This window comes from Pieris rapae, chromosome 13, assembly GCF_905147795.1.
Source record: "Pieris rapae chromosome 13, ilPieRapa1.1, whole genome shotgun sequence".
In the NCBI taxonomy this organism is placed as follows: Eukaryota; Metazoa; Arthropoda; class Insecta; order Lepidoptera; family Pieridae; genus Pieris; species Pieris rapae.
Window position 1 is genome coordinate 2,099,799 of NC_059521.1, and position 22,663 is coordinate 2,122,461.

A 22,663-nucleotide genomic window follows, 5' to 3' on the forward strand; every position below is an offset into this window, starting at 1 on the left:
AGAATATCAGTATCCCGTACCATAAATGTGACAACGTTATATACGTCTGTCGCATAATAATGAGTAAAATTACATTTTTTTAGTAACGTATTTTTGAAATTATATCTATATTAGGGAAAAATGATGAGAGTAAATTCTTAAGATACACGCGCACGCCGTCACAAAAAAGCGACACCCTAAAGTTAGCAAAATCAACATATTAAAGTAAAAAGTGTCCGGTTCTTTAATTATGTAGAATTTCTTTTGTGATATTTAAATAAACTACCTATATAAACTACAGATAATGTAGTAGTATTAAATGCCTTTTTCTATTAGTAGTGTCGTCCACAATCGTAGAATAAGAAGAAAGATAAAATCTTGTTACGCCAAAGAAGTATAACTTCTAACGCATACACACATGTTTTTTATTATCAAAGTTAAACTGTCCGGCAAAACCGAAGGCAAAATATCGTGCGACTTTCGCCGACGAAAGGCACCGATCGAGTCAATAACTTGTCATACTCAAAATTATACACTGTTGTAAAAGACCAAAGCACAAGAAAAAAATACGTTAATTTTGGAACATAAGATTATCAAGATATCACTTATAACATCAAAAATCGGATAACAGATAGGCTATCCTATGTCTAGCCTATAAGGCTTAGGGCCTGTTTCACAATGTATGGATAAAGTGTCAAATAGCTATGCAACACATAAATTATTCGAAAGATAAAAGTTCCAAATAAGATACTTCGCGTTTCATGATGTATAACGCTATCTGACAGTCGTGAAACGCTAAAATACTATTTAACCTACCAATAAGTAATAAATAGTTTATTTGGAACTTATCCGGACATTGCGAAACAGACCCTTAGGCTATTAAAATGTCACGAAGCAAAAACTGCTATCAGAAAATGACAATTCACATTAAACACAAATGCCAGGTATGTAGGTGCCACTCTATATGGCTTTCCTGTCTAATCTGTGGGAACGTAATATATTTAAATAGAAAAAACTGCTTCCTGCCATTTAGTCATACCATACCCATTACCCATGTTTGACTGATAAGGGTCATAGGCCAATAGTCCATGACTTTTGATCGGTGATTCATCCGTATCAATGTTCCCGATGTTTATGTTACGATAGAAGTATTACAATAGCTGATAAGCCCAATAGCAAATTACGACCCAATTCTGTTTACAAAACATTAGCGTCGTCTTCGGACAGCTATTATTATTCAATATAGCTTATGGTACTCCACAGTACGTCTGGCATCCTAAAGGTACTTTTTTTTAATTATTCGTAACAATTAAAAAAAACAATACATTATTATTATTAGGATAATGCAAATCACAGTAATTCTATAAAAATCAAGTCGCTAATCAGCACTTGTTGCTTCACGCTGGGTTCATAGCAGACTGAATCGAGAACAAAGAGCTTTAACGCTATCGAAAAACGCCACAGGATAAATACTAATATATATTAGGATCAATGATTTGTTTTTTCTGTTCTTATTATACGCTGAAGTTTAACGCGTGTTTCTATCAAACGTCTGTTTAGGCTTTCCTTGATAAATTTACTATAGAAATTACATATCTTCAATTTGTACTAAACCAAGTCCCGAGATAAGAGAATTCTATCAAAAAAACTTAGTTTTATAGATTTTACCGGATCCAAATTTTCTTTCAAAAATATTGAATTGTACGATTGTAACCTTAGTGTTTATTACTGAACAATAACATAATTAATAATATAAAGTATTAAAGTAAACAAGGAACTCTCGTTTTAGACTGGCTTTGTAATTAATTTATTTAAGCTTACAATAGTTTTGAAATATCATTTACATTTTATATGACAGCATATGTATTTTCATACAATAAGCTAATGCCTATAAACAGTTTAATTTTTATGCATACATAAGCTAGCTGTCATAGTAACTAAAGCTGCATAACAGAAATATCATCAACAGAGCCTACCACTAAGAAGTAAAGATATTGTCAAACAAAAAGTTTCTGTATCTCTTTTCGATTGTGACGTTCTCTCAGAGGCAAAAACTCACTTTCAGTCGTTGCGCCAGCAAAGTAAGTTATAAATCCTATACCTCGCAAACAATAAAGAACTGTAAAAACTTACCATCTTCTAGAAGCATCTTTCCCAAATTATATATAAAACAAAGCACTGAACAGAAAACAATGTCTTTCACTCGACTGGCTAGCGTGAATGAAATTCGGCGCCAGGTTATGCGGTCGTAAACATGACTTTTTTGATTTACAGCCACCATCCATCTTTCTCTATCTTGATGAACAATGTACATCTATCTCCCTCACACGTTCCGTATATTTACGCTGCGCGTATTACGTGATAAGAAGACATTTATCTCGTGACGCTTTCAGATTTTTGAGGTTATCCGTTATGTACAAGCTGCCATTGTTAGTGAGATTACTGACAGCTTTTAATTTGATAATTAATTAGTTAGCTATGTATGGCACGCGCACGTCGGCTGCTGCGTTGCTAGGCGGTATCTTATAGACATTGGCTATACTAAACTGAATAATGGGCCTAATTTTTTATTGGTATCAGGCATCGTTTCCCAACAATTTTTATGTTGCGACCAACGAAAAAGAACTACTCTACATTATAATTATTCGTTCATTTAATGAACGAAACTTTTGTACTTGTAGTTTATATTTATTCTTTCAACCACTCATCCAGGTCTTTCCAGCCATTTCCACAATTTCGTCGGCCCACCTTTTAAATTGCCTACCTCGGTTTCTTTTATGGCCTCTTGGTTGTCATAGTGTTACAATTTTGCTCCATTTATCTGCTTTATATACGTTATAGACTATAGGGGCTGATAAATTAGGAACTCTAATAATAAAAATTCTTCTAGAGTATAACAAGAAGCATAAAGTAAACGCTTAAAAAGTTTCACACTGTAACTAAGAGGTGTAGATAAAGACGCGATTAAATCTACGCAGCGAGTCTTTAGGGAAAATGGCTCAATAGATTTCGGGAGGCATTCCAGAGACGGGAAACGCTAAAATAAACAGGCTTGTGGCCTGAGACGGATGCGGAAATTAACCCGAATAAATTAAAAATTTACATACAGTATAAATTGCAAGTTTTACATTTGAATTTGATTTAAATTATACCTACATGTACCTACATTTTTGTTTTGTAAATTTTATATACGTACCTACATCTGTGCGTTCTAATAATAATTATTAATCTTAGTTTAAAATGTTTTCACAGTAAGCGAATTTTTATACATAATTCATATGAGAAATAAAGTAATTCTAACCTTAATATTAAATCGTATGGATAGGGAGAAAAATATATGGTCAGTGTTTCATACGAAGGTATCGAAATGTTAGAAAAGAATAAGCTGTATATGGACACATTTAAAAATAACTTTTCCGACTTGTACGTGCTTCGCATGGGCTATTATAAATAGGTACTTTGGAAATACTAGATAAATATCAATGTTACTCAGATTAGACATCATTTGCCTTTTAAATTATATGTCTAGTAGTTTTTTTAAATATTAGTGTTCATCGTCTTTTATAGAACAGGGGGCAATATTTTATAGGACTGAAGTATTTCCGAACCAATTCGACTTAGGGTCCTTCAAGAAAAGAGCGTACCAATTCTTAAAAGGTCGGCAACGCATTCGCGAGCCCTCTGGCATTGAGAGTGTCCATGGGCGGCGGTATCACTTAACATCAGGTGAGCCTCCTGACCGTTTGCCCCCGGTTCTATAAAAAAAAAACGGACAGCATGCTTACACGATGTTAAGTGATAGGTACCGCCGCCCAAGGACACTCAAGGCCTAACGAAAGAATTGCCGGCCTTTTAAGCATTGGTACGCTCTTTCCTTGAAGAACACTGAGTCGAATTGGTTCGAAAATACTATCATTTGTGAGCAGCCGGTTCCAAATAGTGGTTGGTGCACGGAAAAACGGCCTAACGAAACCCTCCATTGTGGAACGACGGACATCGAGGTGACACAGGTAAATACATAGTCTAAATACAATTAAAAATTACCATTTCTAATTAGGAACAAAATGAGGTTTTTCTACGATTACTTTACTTTAATAAATATATAAATAATACTTTTATAGTAGACGTTATCCATTCCTATACAACAAATGAAAAATACCGTAAAATGTACGGCTGCAAATCTTGCTATAAATATATTAGCAATAAACAAGGCTTCTTAGAGCAACGATAATATTTTGTGACGTTATTGGTCTTGAAATAGTATTATTGCGTTTTCAATTTGTAGCACCACTACACTATGTTTTTATGAGGCCTTACTATTTTCTAGAACAATCTGGAGTTTCCTTGCAGATATTACTACCGCCGCACATTGCTAGGAGGTTTGCTAGTTACTTAAGAAATGGGACGCTCTTTTCTTGAAGAACACTAGATCTCTTTCTCATACTCGGATATACTTCAAGACCCGATCTCACATATTGCAATACCTTCAAGCTTTAAAACTTGCCCAGCCTATGCTGGAGACCATTGCCGAATAAGAATTACACATGTACATGACATGTATTTCCTTAGATTCTATCAACCAAAGCCTTAAGATTATCTAGGAACCAATAGATATTATATCAGAGGACTTAACCACAAGCTCATAGTGGATATCATATAAATTGAGAGATAATTACTTGAAGGCGTGTTGTGTATCTGCATTATAGGTGAACCGCATCTGCGTATCCTTGATTTGGACGCTGATTGATTGATAATACTATACTGAGTATGTGAAATCCGTACTGACATGAATATAGGATATTAAGTTAATTTCTTAGACTGCCCTGTTATGTCGCCGTTTCTATAGTGTAATCGCACTTGATTTAACGACCCGAATTAAGCGTCCAAATCTGTTGGCGTTACACTCTCAATAACGAGTATATGGAGCAATAAAGTACTTTACAAGTCGCTACAATGAGTAAAAACTGCGCAGCTGTGTACGTTATTTTGTCGCTTTATCTCTTCATTTTTCGACAGTTGACGGCATCGTGCATACAAACTTTCTCTGAAATTCGTTCGTTTCTTTACAAATTGAGTTTCCTTGCACTGTTGTTGATCACTGACCAATAAGTAGGAGTCATGGATTATCTACGTTATCATATTCTTAGTTGCTCATCAACTTATGACACTTCTCTCCATTTAACGATAACTCCCTACAAGCCATAAAAATACAAAGTCTCTTTAGTGTCGTTATAAAGAATTTACACTATATTTTCTTCTTAATTCTTTTATCAGCCAACAGTTACATAATTACAATAAAACATTCGAAAAACAAACACAGAAAGACCTGTCTGTGTTGATATAATTCAGCCTGGATTTTCCAATAATTATCTGTCTTGTCTTTGTTTTCTTTCAGATAAAGCCAATCGGCATAATACAATCTTACATTTAGAACAAAGATAAACAAATTGTATGCTAAACAACTATTACTAAACATACTGTTCAGAATAGTACGGGTAACGCTCTTGATCCAAATGAGCTATAGAACTTTTAGACAAGACAATATTCTATTCACACAATGATATATAATACAGATTTCCCAAAAACGGTAGATATGTACCATCTAAAGCCAATTATTTTATTATTTTATCTCATACATATCTTATTCGCGTAAAGAAGCTATCTTGCATATATTGAATTGAATAATTCAGGTTTCATCCGCACCACTTCCATGGCTGCAAGTGTTCCACAATCCGGTTTTCTAGGCATTTCTAGGAAAACAACGTTCAGTTGTTTCGTAGGCTTTGAATTACTTTGGTTCTAAATTAAAAGCTGTATAATAATATTTATTATATTCGCTAAAAGTTATTAGGTCATTAATCGTGAATTAATTACAATATTCAATGATTCTATATTTCCCTTTATGTTCATACTAATGGTTTCATTAATTTTCATAATTTCCAAGCTTTTATGACGTCAGCCGCTTCTCCCCTAATTAGGTTAATGTACAATTACAACCTCCAATTAAGCATTTGGTATATTAAGCCAATTTCTCTGTCTTTCGATTCGATTCTTAGAGCCCTTTTACTTTTGTATTTTACGGAATATTTCAACTTTTATTCCGAAACAACAAAAATGATTTTAAGACCTTAATTTTGTAATACACAATAATAGATTTATATTAGTACTAAATAGGTTACTATGGCAACGATGCTAACTACATATAAAAAGATACTGACTTCAGTCTACGTTTTACGGTACTGTTTTATTTCATGTTACTCACATCAACACTAACTATGGCTGCGCGATACAAAACTATTTTTTTTACAGGACTGGACATACAACTGCCTATACTTAAGCTTTGTTAAAGCTATCGCGGAATATAGTTAAAAGTAGTATTAAGAATATCCATACCGAAAAATCATCTTCAATCTTACATCATAACCATACCCAACATACATACCTTAAGGTCCATACCCTCACACGATCACACAACATAGCCAAATTATGTATTACTTAGGTATATGTATTGAAAATTTTCCCATATGTTTAACCTTCCTAAACATAAAACCTTAGTAAACAGTATTCCACCGGGCTTGGCTATATATTTAGTGTAATTGTTTGTAAAATAATTTTTGGTAGCTGTAGGAATACCAAATACAGAAATACGAGTAAAGTAACAATTTAACAATAATAAATGATATTTAAATTTATTTTTAATCATGTTTGCTAATATAAAAATACAAAAGCTTTAAAGATCTACAATTTATATTAAAAAAGCTGAAAACTTTTTAGTCGAATAATCGATACGAGATCGAGATAAAGCTAAAAATACTTACATAATCTACCGAAGCTTAGAGACAAGCGCTTTCTGAGCTTTTGCATTTTGCTCATAGCGCCTCCCCTTTTTTCTCTCATTGTCACGCCTGTGAAGAAAGAGAAAGAAAATTAATATTATGTTTACTAACATATTAAAACTTACAACAACTATAGTGGAGTATGAATTATTAAAAAAATATATTAAAAGCAATCAAAGCCAACTATTTCGGTTCGAACAACACAGGATTGCTCCTTGATAGGGTAATGATCAAATTTATTACGGACATTTGGATATGTAAGTGTGTTTTTCGAAACTTATATTACGACACTAACAATTAATACATATATGAAAAATCTAATGAGTACGAAATTCCATACATCAAATCGTAATATGTACTTTATGGAACAGAAAAACAAGCGGGTATCTTTGAATAAAGTGCTAAAAGTGCCCATGGATTACATTAACACCCGGGCTTACTGTTACTAGTGTGTTGCCGACCTTTGAGGGAACGGTACGCCCTGCCTGCTGGTTCCACAAAGAGTGCGTCAGAAAGTGCTTTTAAAAGCACTCTGTTGTGAAATGCCAGGCGTCAAAGTGCAAAAAAAAGGATAGAAAATAAAATGCAAATGTGCTAAGTGAACCGTTATGTAATTGACATTGCGTAGTTTTTCACGCATTCTATTGCAATCTAAAAATAGGAACCGTTTCATAACCAACCCGTTAACCTCTCATCATTACACGTAGCAAATCAGCCGTTCGATTATAACATAACACGTAATAAATTAAAATTATTGGTATCTTTTCCTTATTATTATTATTGTTATATTTATAGTCAACTCGTCTAAAAAAAATTATAACTAGGCTACAATCTAAAATAATCAAGACAAAAAAAAAATTAGTAATATAGAAATACTATATTAGATGTTACGATTCCAATAACTCGAAAATATAGCCTTTGATAGTCACATAAAAATATTAGTTAAAAACAACCGCAAATACGCAAGCGATTCTCTCAAAGTAACTAAGCTATTTTTAAAAATACCCAACAACAGCAGGCCATCAGAACTGATTAAAATTCTAAATAAATAATGAAAAATAAACATATTCAGTTACTATACAGGAACAAAATGTAAACAATGCCGTCCCATAAAAACGAAACGTGATCACCTCCTAGTAATACTAAACTACACTCGAGTTCAAGAGAAAATTCTAATAACAATTAAGGTGCACTTCTCTAGATGATTATAGGGAAAATTAGAGTACGGAAATACTATCTACGAAGTTAAGACTTCCTTCTATACAGTTTGCATTTATACAACTTTTATTTCATGGTAATTGCAGGAAAACTTGCATTTATAATATTATTATGACACGAATTTAATGCGGAAGGAAGTTGTTATCATATAAACCCTACTAACCGCTATGTATGTCGACCTATTTTTTACATTAAACATTATATATTGGAACTATACTGAATCAGACTTTGTGTGATAGTGAGAAGAATCAAATAGTAAAATCTTTATATATATAATTCTATTGTACGTGTGTATGACTGAACTCGTCTTAATCGGCTGGACTGATTCGGGTGGCACCCTGGATGGTATAGATTCTGAAATCAGCCCGATAGGTGGCGCTGCAGTCGATATCTGGTCGATATTTATGTAAACAGCAAATAAACAAATATACCTTCTGTTCGTAATTAAACTCCTAAACGGCTGGTTAGATTAGAGACTTGTATGTCAGACGTGTGTATAGTACCTACAACGTCTGTCGCTACTTTATTATAACGTTAAATATATGCTTAAATCGTTTCGGCATTATCTAACTATTGTAAAGGAGTGGCGGAAAGTTTCTTGCCAGTTTTTCTTACCCGCTTTACGCCCTTTACTTGCGAACTGGTTGTAAATGTAAATTTACAATTAATTTAATTTGTTTTTTTTGACGTTCATAAGTGTACATGATTACCTATATGAATAAAGATATTTTTGAGTTGGAGTTTGTAGTGATTTCACACAAGTCAGATACTGCCAGTTTATGATCCTACAAATGAAAATTTGAAATTGTATATTCTTAAAATGATTTGGTTAGTTTTATTGTCGACAAACTAAAGGTGAACAACTTTTGGAACCTTATATTTCAAAGAAATAATCGTTAATAATGGTTCTCTGAGTAAATATATATTATATTTTTCTTTGAATAATTTAACGCAGGTTGTTTAAGCCAATAAAGAGATAGATAAAACACTCCTTGGTGCATAACTGCATACGTAAGGAATAGTTTATTCAAGTGTGTGGGCAGCTAAATCAACATCTTTGTCTCTGCATTGTTTTGTTTACGTTAAAACCACTGTTCACATATGTACAACAGATAAAGGTTCTTTTCTAACTCCCTAGTATTTTTTATAATACGCCAAAGCACATTTTTACGGCGTCATTCGGGATATGGACCCAAACATAACTAGATTAGATACATTAATCCATGCGCTATCAATACATAGTATCAATAGTATACATTTCTTTACTATCACTGTGATAAAATACTTAGTAAATTATACTGATAATAATGTATTTTTAGGAATTATCAATAAACGGATCTAGCAAACATTCTTTTGAATACTTTTTACATATAAACAGCGTTTTATTCAACCATTGCACTTTGTGAGTATCTCAATGCAATAGGGGCTAAACTTGTCTTAATATTGAAATCTAATTATTCTTTGATGTCACCGCTTTTACTGCTAATTAAATCTTGAATCGAGGCTTTCACTATAGTCGTTCACATATAGTATGTCCTTAGCAATTTTGTAAAGTGCATTGGCATATGTTGATAATCAACATAAAACATGTCTTCATAGGGTTTGGTTATTGGGAAGCAGATAGGAGATCGATCGCCTGTCACGGTCGTGGATTGTGGATTAATTATTGGATTCGGGCATAAGAACACAGAGGATCTCGGAGGAGGCTCTCGGTAAAACTTAAATTACACTTACGATATCTTATATTAGTAACGTAGACCAGGACCTTCGAAAATTTAATGACTTAACTATGTTTTTCTTACTTTTAGAAGAGTAAGAAATTATCAACTATTCTAAATTCGAGCGTACTCCTCCCTTAAAAATGGATGTTGCCCCCTATTATATAAAAAAACACAAGACTACGTCTACTAATATATTTAAGGCCGGCAACGCACTCGTGAGCCCTCCATGGGAGGCGGTATCGCTTAACATCAGGTGAGCCTCCTGCTTGTTTGCTATGTTGTTGTTCTATTAAAACTGCTATCCAAGCGAATATGAATCCACATTTCAATATAAAAGTTTAATCCACGGCGTGAACACGTAATATCCAAATTATACATGTTGTTATGTATATATTCATCTATTTTTGTATTGTGCTGTGAATCTTCTTATGAATAAATAAATAAATAAATAAAACTAAACTAGCATAAATAAACTTGTATAACTTTGGCTAAAAGCCGAGTCAAGACCACAGTAGTTCGGTTTATCAGAGCTGTCCGATCGTATTGCACCAGTACAAACCGAATTATCCATTTGGGATTACTCGCATATGGGATTGAATACGTATCGATGCTAGCATCCTTATCAAATCAATATTGTGTATCGATTTAACATACTATTTACCTCGTGCCTATGAAATAGAATACATGAACAATGAGATATAGATATACTTATAGATGTTACGAATCTTACGACGAATACAGAGAAACTTTAGATGGATAGTTATAGATTTATTTATTGTATATAATCTGTAATAACAAAGAAGTTTTTAACACGTCGACTCAGATTTGGATTAAAAAAATCAACCTAAACTAAGACCTGATACATAATCATATATAGATATAGATATAGATACATAATCCAGTTCTTACACGATTAAACTAATTTTAAATTGAAACAAAATAAAAAATTTAACAGACTGAAGTACATACACTATCCAGTAGTTTAGAAAGCCTTTGTGCAACTGAGATTCGAATTACAGACTGTAGTTTGTACAGCTACAAAATAAATAAATCCTTTTTAGTGTTAGAGGCAGTTGAAAATAGCAGATTTAAAATGTTTTAAAGATAAAATAACCTTTGTAAAGATGACCTATGATTACATACTGATGCAAATTTACAATGTTTATGTTAGCAGTCGTTTTATACAACTCAAGCGGAATAATTCGAAGTCGAATTCAATTCGTTAAATACATTTGCAGTTAAAATAATAATCCCGCGCAGGAGCCTTAAATGGGTCCTGGTCTCTGCATTCGTTTCTTCGATCAGATTGAGCAGATTCTGTGTCTGATACATGCTATCGATTTTTGGGCCGTTCAAGTTTTTTTTGTAGGATCCTTGAAAATGCATTTATTTTTCATAGACAATGTGTGGGTAATATGTGTAAAATAACAAATAATTACTGATGGCGTAATCATGACATAAGAAAATCAAAGACCAATTTAAAGAAACAGCTGGTACATGGAAGAGAGTGCACAGAGGAATTGCAGGAGGCCTTTGACAATAAAGAGTACACAGATACCTAAAAGAAGATTGAAATTTAATGTGTTTTAATGTTAAAGTACCTGAATTAAAAGGGTATTAATCCAATATATACCTTAATTTAAACAACTCTAAATTACCAGCAATAGCCGTCATAAATTTTATTAGATGTTCTATAGGCAGCAAATGTTTTAGAGTTTCTATTATAAACATTTTATCTGATAAATTAAAACGATGTTGTTATAAAAATCGTTTTAAGAGTTTTAAGAATTAGAATTCAGTAATTTATCTTCACGAAAAACAAAATTGTTTTAGGCCATTTACACATTTCTTTATAAAATGTTTCGCCTTTGTGAGCCCGTACAAATTTCAATCATATTAATAGGAATATAGCGTCTTGTTTACTTTGATTTAATATAAACACAAGTAAGTGCAAACATTAGTCCTGTCAACGCTATCTAATCAGTGGCACCCAAATGGTTATGCATATCAAATATTTGTTAAATTTTAGAATTTGTGTCCAATACGACTCATTTACGAAAACAATGTTAAATTGAAAATCAATGATAATTGTCATGTTTTAGACAAAGAGAAAGGTAATCCACAGTGAATACAACAAAGTATTTTTGCTCAGTGTTTTAATATTGGATTCATTAAGCTTCAAGGACTTGGTACAGTGATTAAGCAAATGACACGATGAAAATTACGATTTGTGAAATTACCACGTTAAATTTAGTAAGCATTTGTAGAAACGTGCTTATGAATCAATATTATTGTGAAGTTATCGATTAATATAGATAATACACGATCGTTCATGATTGACTGAGTATTAGCTAACCTTTATGTAGGAAGAAAGTCATGTTCAAACTAATTAATAATTATTTATTTATAATTAAAAATAATAAGACACTATATCCCGAATCCCAAAGAATTGCCCTCAATTACATGGAAATGAAGAGCAGGACAATAATAAAAAAAGATGCGCGACGTCACAATATTTAAAATGATGCACTTTCAACATAATGATCAAAACAAGACATTTAAATATGAGAAAAAATATAAGAAATTTTTTTAATCAAATTCATTATACAATAAATATTTAATCATTAAAAATCTATAAATCATAAATCAAAGTAACATGTCCTTCACCTTCTGTTTTTAAGCTGCCAACGATTTCTTCACGTGTCTACATAGCATTTAGTATTCTAAATAGCAGTGTTTTCAGAACAGATGACAAATCCTGGTTCTACTGAGAACTAGGTTCGTGACTAATTAAACCAAGCATAATCATAATTAAGAAGTAACAATATTGACTCCAGTTGAATTGCGTCTTCATTCTGAATATAAAATTTTCTCAAAGTTAAATATATATTTTCACTAATCACAGTAAAGTATTCATTATTAGCACTTTGATATGCATAGATAACAATTCTTTCATCATTAACCGGATTATAAGTTTTGACAATTGCAAACAAACCCATTTATTAGACAATAACAATGCTATCGGCATTTGTTTTCAGATTTTCTCCAAATCCAATTTCAAGTTTTATTAAACCGCACTGAATTCGAAACTTACGTCATACTTTTAAAGTTTTGCCGTAGAACGCCTTCAACGAGAAATTATTATTCGATACACAATAAACAGATTTAAAGGCACAATCTTATAAAACTACATAATTGTATTTCAAATAACTAGTTGATAGTTGATTTTAGCTTAAATTATCACCTGAATAAAAAGTAAAAAGATTTTACGCAATAAATTATTTTATATAATTTGTCTATATAAAGTATTATACATAAATAATACTACCGATTTATAAATACGATGACAATCTTGGGACGAACAAAAATCACAGTTCCGCATGCCAGGTTTGTGCGTTGAACCCGGTCCCCACCCACGCATCACTCGCAATACGAATGACACAATTACATCTGAATAACCGCTGATACAGAAATAAAAACCGTTAAATTTATCGCTTCGAAAATAGCATTCTTCGTCACTTTTTTCATACGCCAAAATCTGATGATAATCCAGCAGTATCATGCCTTCCCCTGGCACCTTCTGCATTATTCTGATTATTTTTTATTTATGACGTAGCCTTTCATTCTTAGTAAGCAACCCATTTTTAGTAAATTATTTAGACTTTTATTATTTATTAGTTGTAAGATTGGCTAGATCGTGATGTTACCTGCAAACGGGCAGGAGGCTGATTTATTTATATATAAGTACATTCTAAAACAATGTGTATGCCTAAAAAATACAAGAAAATATGACATCACAAATTTAACACACTTATACATACACATCAATTACATTAGAACTTAAGCAATATCTCAAAAGAAAAACTGAAGAAACTTCCACAAAATAAACAAAAAACAAATTAATCTGATTGTAGATTAATTATTGGGTTCGGGCGTAAGACTTAAATGATTAAACTTCTTAATAATAAAGGAGCTTTCACGACTTTTAATTTATTCTACTAGGTTCCATCATCATCAATCACCCTCTTTTGGTCCACTACTGGACGTAGCTCTCCTGCATCTTTTAAAAACTCTTTAACCATTAAAATATTAAACGGTATTTCTTTTCAAAATATACAAAGAAAAAATCCACCAAGATTTAGTATCTTTAAAACTTTATTCATAAACGCTCTGAGACGTTTATAAAGGACACAATAGATATAAGATTCGATTAATCAATATGCAAAGAGCCATCCACTCGAAACCGTGCTCTCAGGTGTATAAACGCATTGAGGCCATGACTCTGAGGTATTAATTGGTTTTCAATATGAGCAAGGCGGATTTGAGGAATTAAAACAAGCCTATATAACTCATTATATTCTTCTTCTTCTTATATTCTTTATATTCTTTAAAAAAAAGAGGATTTAAGAATAAGAATATAAGAAGCAAGACAAAAGTTATGGATGTCACTTACACAGTGAAAAAGCTTAAATGGAACTGGGTAGGCCATATGATAAGAAACAGTAAGGGAAAATGGACAAAAGATGTTACTGAATGGTATCCTCGGGATGGGAAAAGAAAGAAAGTAAGGCAAAAAACAAGATGGGAGGATGATATAAGGAAGGTAGCTGGAACAACATGGCAAAGAGAAGCCACAAATAGAGATAGATGGAAAAGCCTAGGGGAGGCCTATGCCAAGAGGCAAACTGGTACCGATGACGAAAATTAAAATGAATCTAATGTATATTTATATAATATCAGTAATAAAGGCTATTTTGATTTTTGATTTTGATGTGATATAACTCATTGATGTTAAAAACCTCAAATAGGTTTTTTTGTGAACAATTTCAGAGTCAAAGAAGAGCCTTCTATGCCTGACGTATATTATCGATCTGTCTAAGACATGACCGTTTCTCTGGTTGTCTTCGCCGCACGCATATAACAATCCCTCGGTGTTCTGCTGAGATATGAACACAAAACCACGGGGAGTAACATAGAGGTCTAACTGCGCTTTAGCTGGATCAAATCACTGCCAAAATCTCCATTACATATTTGACACGACTAGTAAAATAAATTATATTCATGGCTCAAATCTCGAAATATCCGGACGTTTAATGAATATATCGATTTATGAACTCTATAGAAGTAAAGCTGTGTAAGAAGGCTTATTATAAAGTTAACTAACATCTAGTTGATAAAAGGCCTGAGAATAGTGCAAGACAGGCTTCTTATAATTAATTTGCGATATTTGATTTAAAATAAGTATAGTTTGCCATAGTAATTTTGTATGTTTTGCTATTTTAAAAGGGTACCCAGATTTTTTTTATACTGGCTTCTCTTGGCCTATACGCTCTTCTTTACCTGCATAGGGATGCTCATTCAAATTTAATGACGTAGAATAAATGATAACTGTATCTTCCATTCCATAATAAACATTTTTTTTCTTTCTTTTTATTAGTAATAACACACATCGAAAAGAATTTAATCATTTAGGGCCTGTTTCACAATGTCCGGATAAGTTCCAAATAAGCTATTTGTTACTTATTTGTAGGATAAACAGTATTTTTGCGTTTCACGACTGTCAGATAGCGCTATTTGTCATGAAATGCCAAGTATCTTATTCGGAACTTTTATCTTTCGAATAATTTTTGTGTTGCATAGCTATTTGGCACTTTATCCATACATTGTGAAACAGGCCCTAAATATAATAGAAATCGAATATAGTAGGTATACCATATCTATAGTTCTTGTATTAATAACAATATTAGTTATTTATAAGTGATATGATATAAGTATCTATTTCCGATTAAACGTTTTGAATGACTTCACTTCATAAATGGTTCTATGATTCAATAGTTAACTTATAAAACGTTGAAAGATTTAATAATAATATTTATTAGACTTTTTTAATTAAGTACGTAAACTACATGAACCTAAGTTAGTTAAAATATAAGTTAGAAATATATTCAAATAAAAGGCCATCAGTGGCGCTACAACCTTCTTTTTAGGTCTGAGCCTCAGATTTCTGTATCTGTTTCATTATAATTGGTAAATCTTAGCTGCAGGTAGGTCTGCATCCTGTGCATGACACGCTGTCGACCGCAATCTAAGGCAAGCCGGTTTCCTCACGATATTTTCCTTCACTGTTGGAGCAAATATTAAAACGCTCACATAGAATGTCTTTTTTTGCGCAGCCGTGGATAGAACCTACGACCTCAGGGATAAGAGGCGTACACTTAAGCCATTAGGCCAACACTGCGCTCCTTGAATTATGCTCTTACCATTAGGAAAATGTCACCAGACCTAAGCTTGAGCAAATAGAGTCCCTGAGAAAGGGAAGATTTGACACTCCACTGCTGACTGGCTTCTCTGTTCTCAGCGTCAAAACTGCCTGATCTCGTTTCTAATAAGCAGTAGCAGTCTACTACTTTGTATTAAAAATAAATACCTTTTAATTTCAATACAAAGTAGCAGACTGGTACTAGATTTTATAACATACTTCTTTCATTTATAACTTTCCATATAATATAACATGGTATTGCGTACGGGTGGATTATTTGTGGTCCAATAGTACAAAATTAAAAATTCGTTTCCACAAACGATTAATCAACTGCGTATGCAAATACAAAACAAAGCTCACAACTTTAACCTTTACAAATATATAAAATCTATTCACACAAAGACTCCCAGTTAGACCGATTCAAACGTGCGAAAGTCGTTCGTCGACCTTGCACGGCGCCCGCGCACCTAACGACTCCCCGCATACCTTAACTAGATACAGAAACTGGTGCATCGACATTGCATTGTCTAAGCAAACATTTAACTTACAAATTTTATTTAAGAATTGTTCTTAAAATATTCAGTATATAATAAAACGTTATGATGATTGACACAAATTAATAGATTTATTTACTACTGATCATAGGACATTTTACAGATTAATTATAAAAAAAACCTTTTAATGCTGGCAATCGAAAGTATGCAATTGTGAGTTTCCTTTGACAATGAAGCCCTGCTAAGCTTATCGATGCTTGTGTACTGTAAATATAATGATATGATGATATATAAAACTTAATATATAAAAAGAGTGAGAACAGTAGGTGAGAAGAACTAGCAATAAACTCTCCACTACGCCCATGAGTTGGGCTAGAAATGGATGTATTTTTTTATATTAAGACAAGTGTAAATTTACCAGCATAATCCGTATAACATATTACTTAGCATTAAACCGAAGCAAGTTCATGTTTTACTAGCTGAAACTACTTAATATCGGAATATCAGTCCATGAACTTAAGTCAAAGGATAATGATGAGCTATCGATAAATTATTGAACCATAATTTAAATCCATGTGCAATCAACTGTTATTCAAGTGATACTTCGATATATATTATATCACGTCATTCTCAACTTTATGGTTGTACATTCAAACCCCACTATTAGATTTTCGTACTCGTATGGTTAGCAAAAAATATCGAGAAAAAACCAGCTTGGACCCAACCAGGTACAAAGATTACCTTTATATAGAATAAGGCAAACGGGCAGGAGGCTCAACTGACGTTAAGTGATACCGGCGCCCATGGGCACTCTTAAGGGCTTACGAGGGCTACACCAGCCTTTAATGAATGATCTTTTCTTACAAAACCTAAAAGGCGAATGCTTGCAAATCTGTATATTAGTATAACGATTGATGAAACTTAAACTGAGTATTAGCATATTAATGCTTTAGTTGATTATAGATAATAACAACGAAGCCTTTTTCATTCATTTAAATGTAGTTAAATATTAGTCGTCCGGGGATCTGGAAGATTCTTCGGTAAAGGCTACCTTCAGTCCTTCCCAGATGTCTCCTTGCCAATAGTCTGCAAGTCGTTTCCTTCTATCGAGTCATTGGCCTACCCACTCTTCTTTTCCCAGTCCTGTTGTCTTTCATGTCCATTTGTTGTCCAGGTATTGACGTGATCAAATCATTATCATACTCAAATAGTACTTCATTCCAACAGCATACATACAGGTTAATCTAATTACCTGCCTTTGAAGTTTAATAAATAGATTCATCTGTGATTAAAATAAATTCCTTGCTAATTCTCATTAATACCCTGAGAATACCTAGAACCCTGTTTGTTTGAATACGCCGATAACGGACCGTTAAATTTTAAAATATTCTTAAGCGCACATTATGTTACTATGTATATATTATGTAACGTAATTCGAAATACGTCAATATACAGCCTTTATCTCTACATTAGCAATCAAAGTTAAGTGGCATCGCTGATCGACCATATTACAAAATGTGCATCGCGTGGCAACTGGATTTCCACATAATATCATTAAAAGTGTACTTGAAATATATTGCATTAGTTGTCAAGGTGTCAAATGAGTTTATTTATATTATTAAGAGCCTCTACCTTACAGCTGTAGTCTCCCTAGTGCGTGTGTTAGTTCTAGACTGGACTAGGAATCTTCGCTTTCTTTCAGCAGAGCATACCTTTTCCACGAAAATTTGGTCTGATCTGGTCAGGAAGCTGGCAGAGCATATTACGCTTTAAAAAAACATGGCCTAAAATATCCAGATCTCTTTTTTATAAGTATAGAACTAATATGTGTGCTACCAGATCTCAAATTAAGTGCTAACATTACAAACACCCCTAGTGCGTGGATCAGCGAATTTATCATATCATCAGGTGATAAGCGAGAACCTGCAAAAAGCTTACTGTATGCCTGAGGTATTGGAAGACTGGTTTCCAAGCTAGATTAGAACTTGAGTTATTCCAGGCTTCCATTCCACCACAAATTCATACTGAGTCTACTAACGAAAAAAAGTACATGAGCAATGAAACAAATTTCAATTCAAATAACATTATAAAATTGTAGGTAAGCCCTCTGTGCCTGACTCACCTGAACTAAGTGTGAGACAATTCTCATGACAATCTTTTAAATTGCCTGGTACTAATTGCATGCAAAATTAATCTGGAAGGTTCGATCGTTTTAGAAATGCACACCTGACCACTGGCTTCAAATCATTCTTATGACTAGTCTATAGAATCTTTCTTTAAGATCATAATTCTATAACGATAGACATAACTTGGAAAATGCTTGAATTGTTGCCAACATTCCAACCTCTAACCGCAGTGTATCAAAATTCACGAGTTCTTGAATATTTGGGTTATTTTTATTGATAGTTTGAAGTTTATTATGAATACAATTTGTCTCTTCTGTTTCAAATTTAAGAGCCTGGCTTTTGTCTGCGGATTAATCGCCACTCAGTGCGGTTTTGCGTCAGTGTATGGTATGGTATGTCACGACCTCAGCTTTTTCCTTGATCTGGTCTATGTAAGCTATTTTCGGTCTTCCTTGTCCTCTCCTGCCTACCTTCCCCTCCAAGATGGTATTAAAGAAGTTGTCGTGTCGCACTAGATGTCCAAACATCTACCCTCTCCGGTTTTCTATGGTGTTACATATGGTTTACACCTACTCGGCAGATTTCATTTATCTCGGACCATATCCAGCACCTCCTTATTGGTCTTCTTTTCGGTCTAGCTTATATTCATCATTTTCCTCCAGCACCACATCACAAATACTTCAAGTTGAAATTTGTCTATAACTAGGAGTTTAAATAAAAAAAATTGCGAATCAGATTAACATCAAAGTTATACGAATGTGTAGACTACAGCTTTAAAACCATATTCAGAAAGAACAAATCTCCGTCTTAAATATGAAAACACGATATAACGACCTGATAGCCTGAATCAGCCTTTGGTAAAAAGTAGGGCAATTATAACATAATCCATCATCTCAGCCGCTTTGACCTTTTTAATTAACGTATAATCTTAAAATATTCAACAATTTTTTTCGAGCAGTTTAATTTTTTATTCGAAATATGTTACGAATATACGTTATTAAGGCAATAAACTGTCAGAGTAACGATGGTTGGACAAAACGTTATAAGCACTGTTCAGTTTCATATTAACATGGTAGTAGATACTAGATAGATATATAAGGGTACATTTATTAATAAGACAGTTTTTAAAACGCACGTGAAACATCTGCCGTACACAATTACATTTTTTGCTGCGGTTTAGATGTCTATATATCGCTTTAATAAAATGAGCGGACGATGATAGGCCATCATCGCAATTTATAACCAGGTTAAAGCAAAACTATCATACGGACGACATACGATATTATAATGTGACGTCTAACGAGTCTCGCCATAAATACTATTGCATAAAAAAAATTATTGTTTCAACTTTTTAATTAATTTGAATTTGGAACACGTACATTACTTTAAAAAAATCATTCGATTTTGCGCCATTTCACATATTGTTCCATGTTCATTATCAAATGACAATATGGAATAGGGTTACAAAAAAAATATTACAGTAATCGCCTTGCAAAAAGTGGGTGTCTGAACGTAGGATATTTTTACACCGTACGCTTCCTACTACTTTCAATACAGTGTTGCACTCAACAGATCCCAAAATACACTTTAACAAAAACTAACTAGTCCCTATATCAGATCCCCAAACACTCAAAGCTTGCTCGTTATCCACTCGTGTGACTGGTTAGCATTCATTAATAAGTGCCTTAAAAAGACACCAAGAGCAAAACAACTCGAGTTTGTACTTGCAACTGGATGCAATACATATATTTTCATGTGATTATATGAAAAAGTGTAGCGTTCTACTGTGAGCTTCTTTAAAAGAACAAATTGTAACAATCGAAAAATATTGTGTAAATTTTAAATACATATACATATAATTTATCTTTGAAGATTTATGGTAAAAAATATAGTTGAAATTAAGATATCATATCAGTTATGTTTATAAACTTAGTGTCATATACCCAGATCTGAATTTATCCTAATAATAGTAAAACCAAAGTACACGAACCAAAACTTCCTTGATATAACCACATACATACATACATATCATATCATAGGCTCATTTCGTCCGTTGTGCATATAGTCCAGGCAAATTAAGCCGGCCTTGCTCGTTCCTGAATCTCACAAGATTTCCACTTCGCCTTGCGAAGCGACCACAATTGGATAATAAAAAAATCGGTTGTCTGTAAAGTCGGTTTACTGACGATAGTTGAACGTGTCAATGTCATAAGAAAATACTGAAGGAATGGTTGGAGTTTTTCAAAAGAAAATTTTAATTTGATAGTTATTTTGTGTGGATATAGAGTATTTAAATGGAAATCACAATTGAATTTATCAAGTTACATTTATTTGTATGCATAAATACAATTATAATAAATTTTTATCGAACGAATGCTGCCGAACGCGGTGGGCAATTGTCCCTTTTTGTCGCTCGTTCCGCGCTCTCGCTCGCACTTCATGCCTTAAATGGAACGCCTCAGAGCGAGGTAACGCCGCATGCATCATGTTTTTTCGTGCGTGCAGCCGGCTCCATCGAATTATAAAACGTTGCCACGCCTCACAACCAAACTGCCTGGATCAATAGTTATAAGATAAAGATCCGCATTTGGGTCGCTATTTATCGTGTTATCAATTATTGAATCGAACAAATCCTTTGCTTCTATGATTACCTCAATAACAAGATTAATTCTTAGTATGAATGCGATAATAGGCTTGATATATCTAAGGTCTAAAGAAAACACTTTTTAACGGATTGAAGCTATGTATTATTATAAATTTATAATTATTTTAAATTTTTCCGACCTTTCGCGTGCTTTACAGCGTGCGTGGACCGGAGAAATAAATACTTCATAACTTTTACTACAATTGACATTCAACACCTTTTGTCTTCAGTCACCGTGACCATGCATTATCATTAAAAAAAGAATACTTATAATAATCGGTTACCGTTAAGATAAAGAAGTTTTTGAGAATCAGAATACAATTTTAATGGTAGTTCCAGAATTCAAATATTTTTCAACAATTAGCATAATTTCCGCTAAAACGTAGACAAAGAACTGAGTAATGCGCTAACGAGCTAATTACTTTGACTAATTAAAGCATTTAAGACCATAATATTCATCGTCTTCTGCAAAATCGAAGACGATCAACTTATTTGACTTAAGAATATAATAATAAGTACTTATGTAATTACGCATTTGGTTTAACGCCTACTACACATACTAATGACGCTAAACTATTTTAGCTCTGGGCCTCAGATATCTTAATCTACTCCGTGATCATTTCAGATACGTAAGGTGAAGAACCTTTATGTACACCCCTTCGACTTGTTCGTTGGGTCTAAGTTATGGCGGTTTGCTTAAGATGTTTTCCTTAACCATACGAATGAGTATTAAATGCGCACATAACCAGAAAGTTCATTAGTCCGGAGTCGAACCTACGACCTTAAGAATGAGAGTCGTATGCTGAACCCTCTAGGGCAACACTGCTTTACGTTAGTTACTCTTAAATCAGTAAGTGCCCTTAGGAAATTTTCATATCGAATTTTCATTGCCAATTAGAATTTTAAATTAAAAAAAAAGCTTTATAACATATAAAACATTCCATACTTGAAATATTTAGTCAACAATGTTTTACAGAAGGGTAAATTCCAAATTCAAAAACTCATCGCAATAAATTCCGAATCACGAACACTTGCTGGCATAAATAAAACGCCAAGTGCAGAGCTCAGTGGTGGGTAAAATAATTGTGATGCGTTTATTCAAAACGCGACCAATCGAGGGCAAGGTAAGGAACAATAAAGACCGTTGGCGCGGAGCATGACAAAGGCAGATAAAAAATACATTCCCGAAGAACAGAATTAATGTCTTTGAAACGCGCTAGGAATATTAATGCGAACGATTTAACGTCAACAATTTGCATTTTTGTAAACAATTACTTACTCAAATTCAAGTGCTCATACAATAATGACTGGAAAATCAATTAGGACATAGATGTTTTTTTTTTGTCTGCAAACGGGCAGGGTCTGTTTAGATGACACTCACATTTC

At 33.2% G+C, this 22,663-nt stretch overlaps 1 protein-coding gene across 3 annotated transcripts in view; it reads right to left on the bottom strand.

The window, feature by feature from the left end:
• LOC111003748 (cyclin-dependent kinase 14) overlaps nucleotides 1-22,663 on the bottom strand; it is a 92,162-nt gene that overhangs the window by 54,967 nt on the left and 14,532 nt on the right. For 2 of the 3 annotated variants that reach the window (XM_022274418.2, XM_022274419.2), the window contains exon 2: nucleotides 6,798-6,884. In XM_022274418.2, the coding sequence (XP_022130110.2) occupies nucleotides 6,798-6,884 (87 nt within the window). Of the gene's footprint in view, nucleotides 1-2,112; nucleotides 2,185-6,797; nucleotides 6,885-22,663 lie in introns of those variants that run through there. The other variant, XM_022274420.2, reaches the window with a different exon arrangement.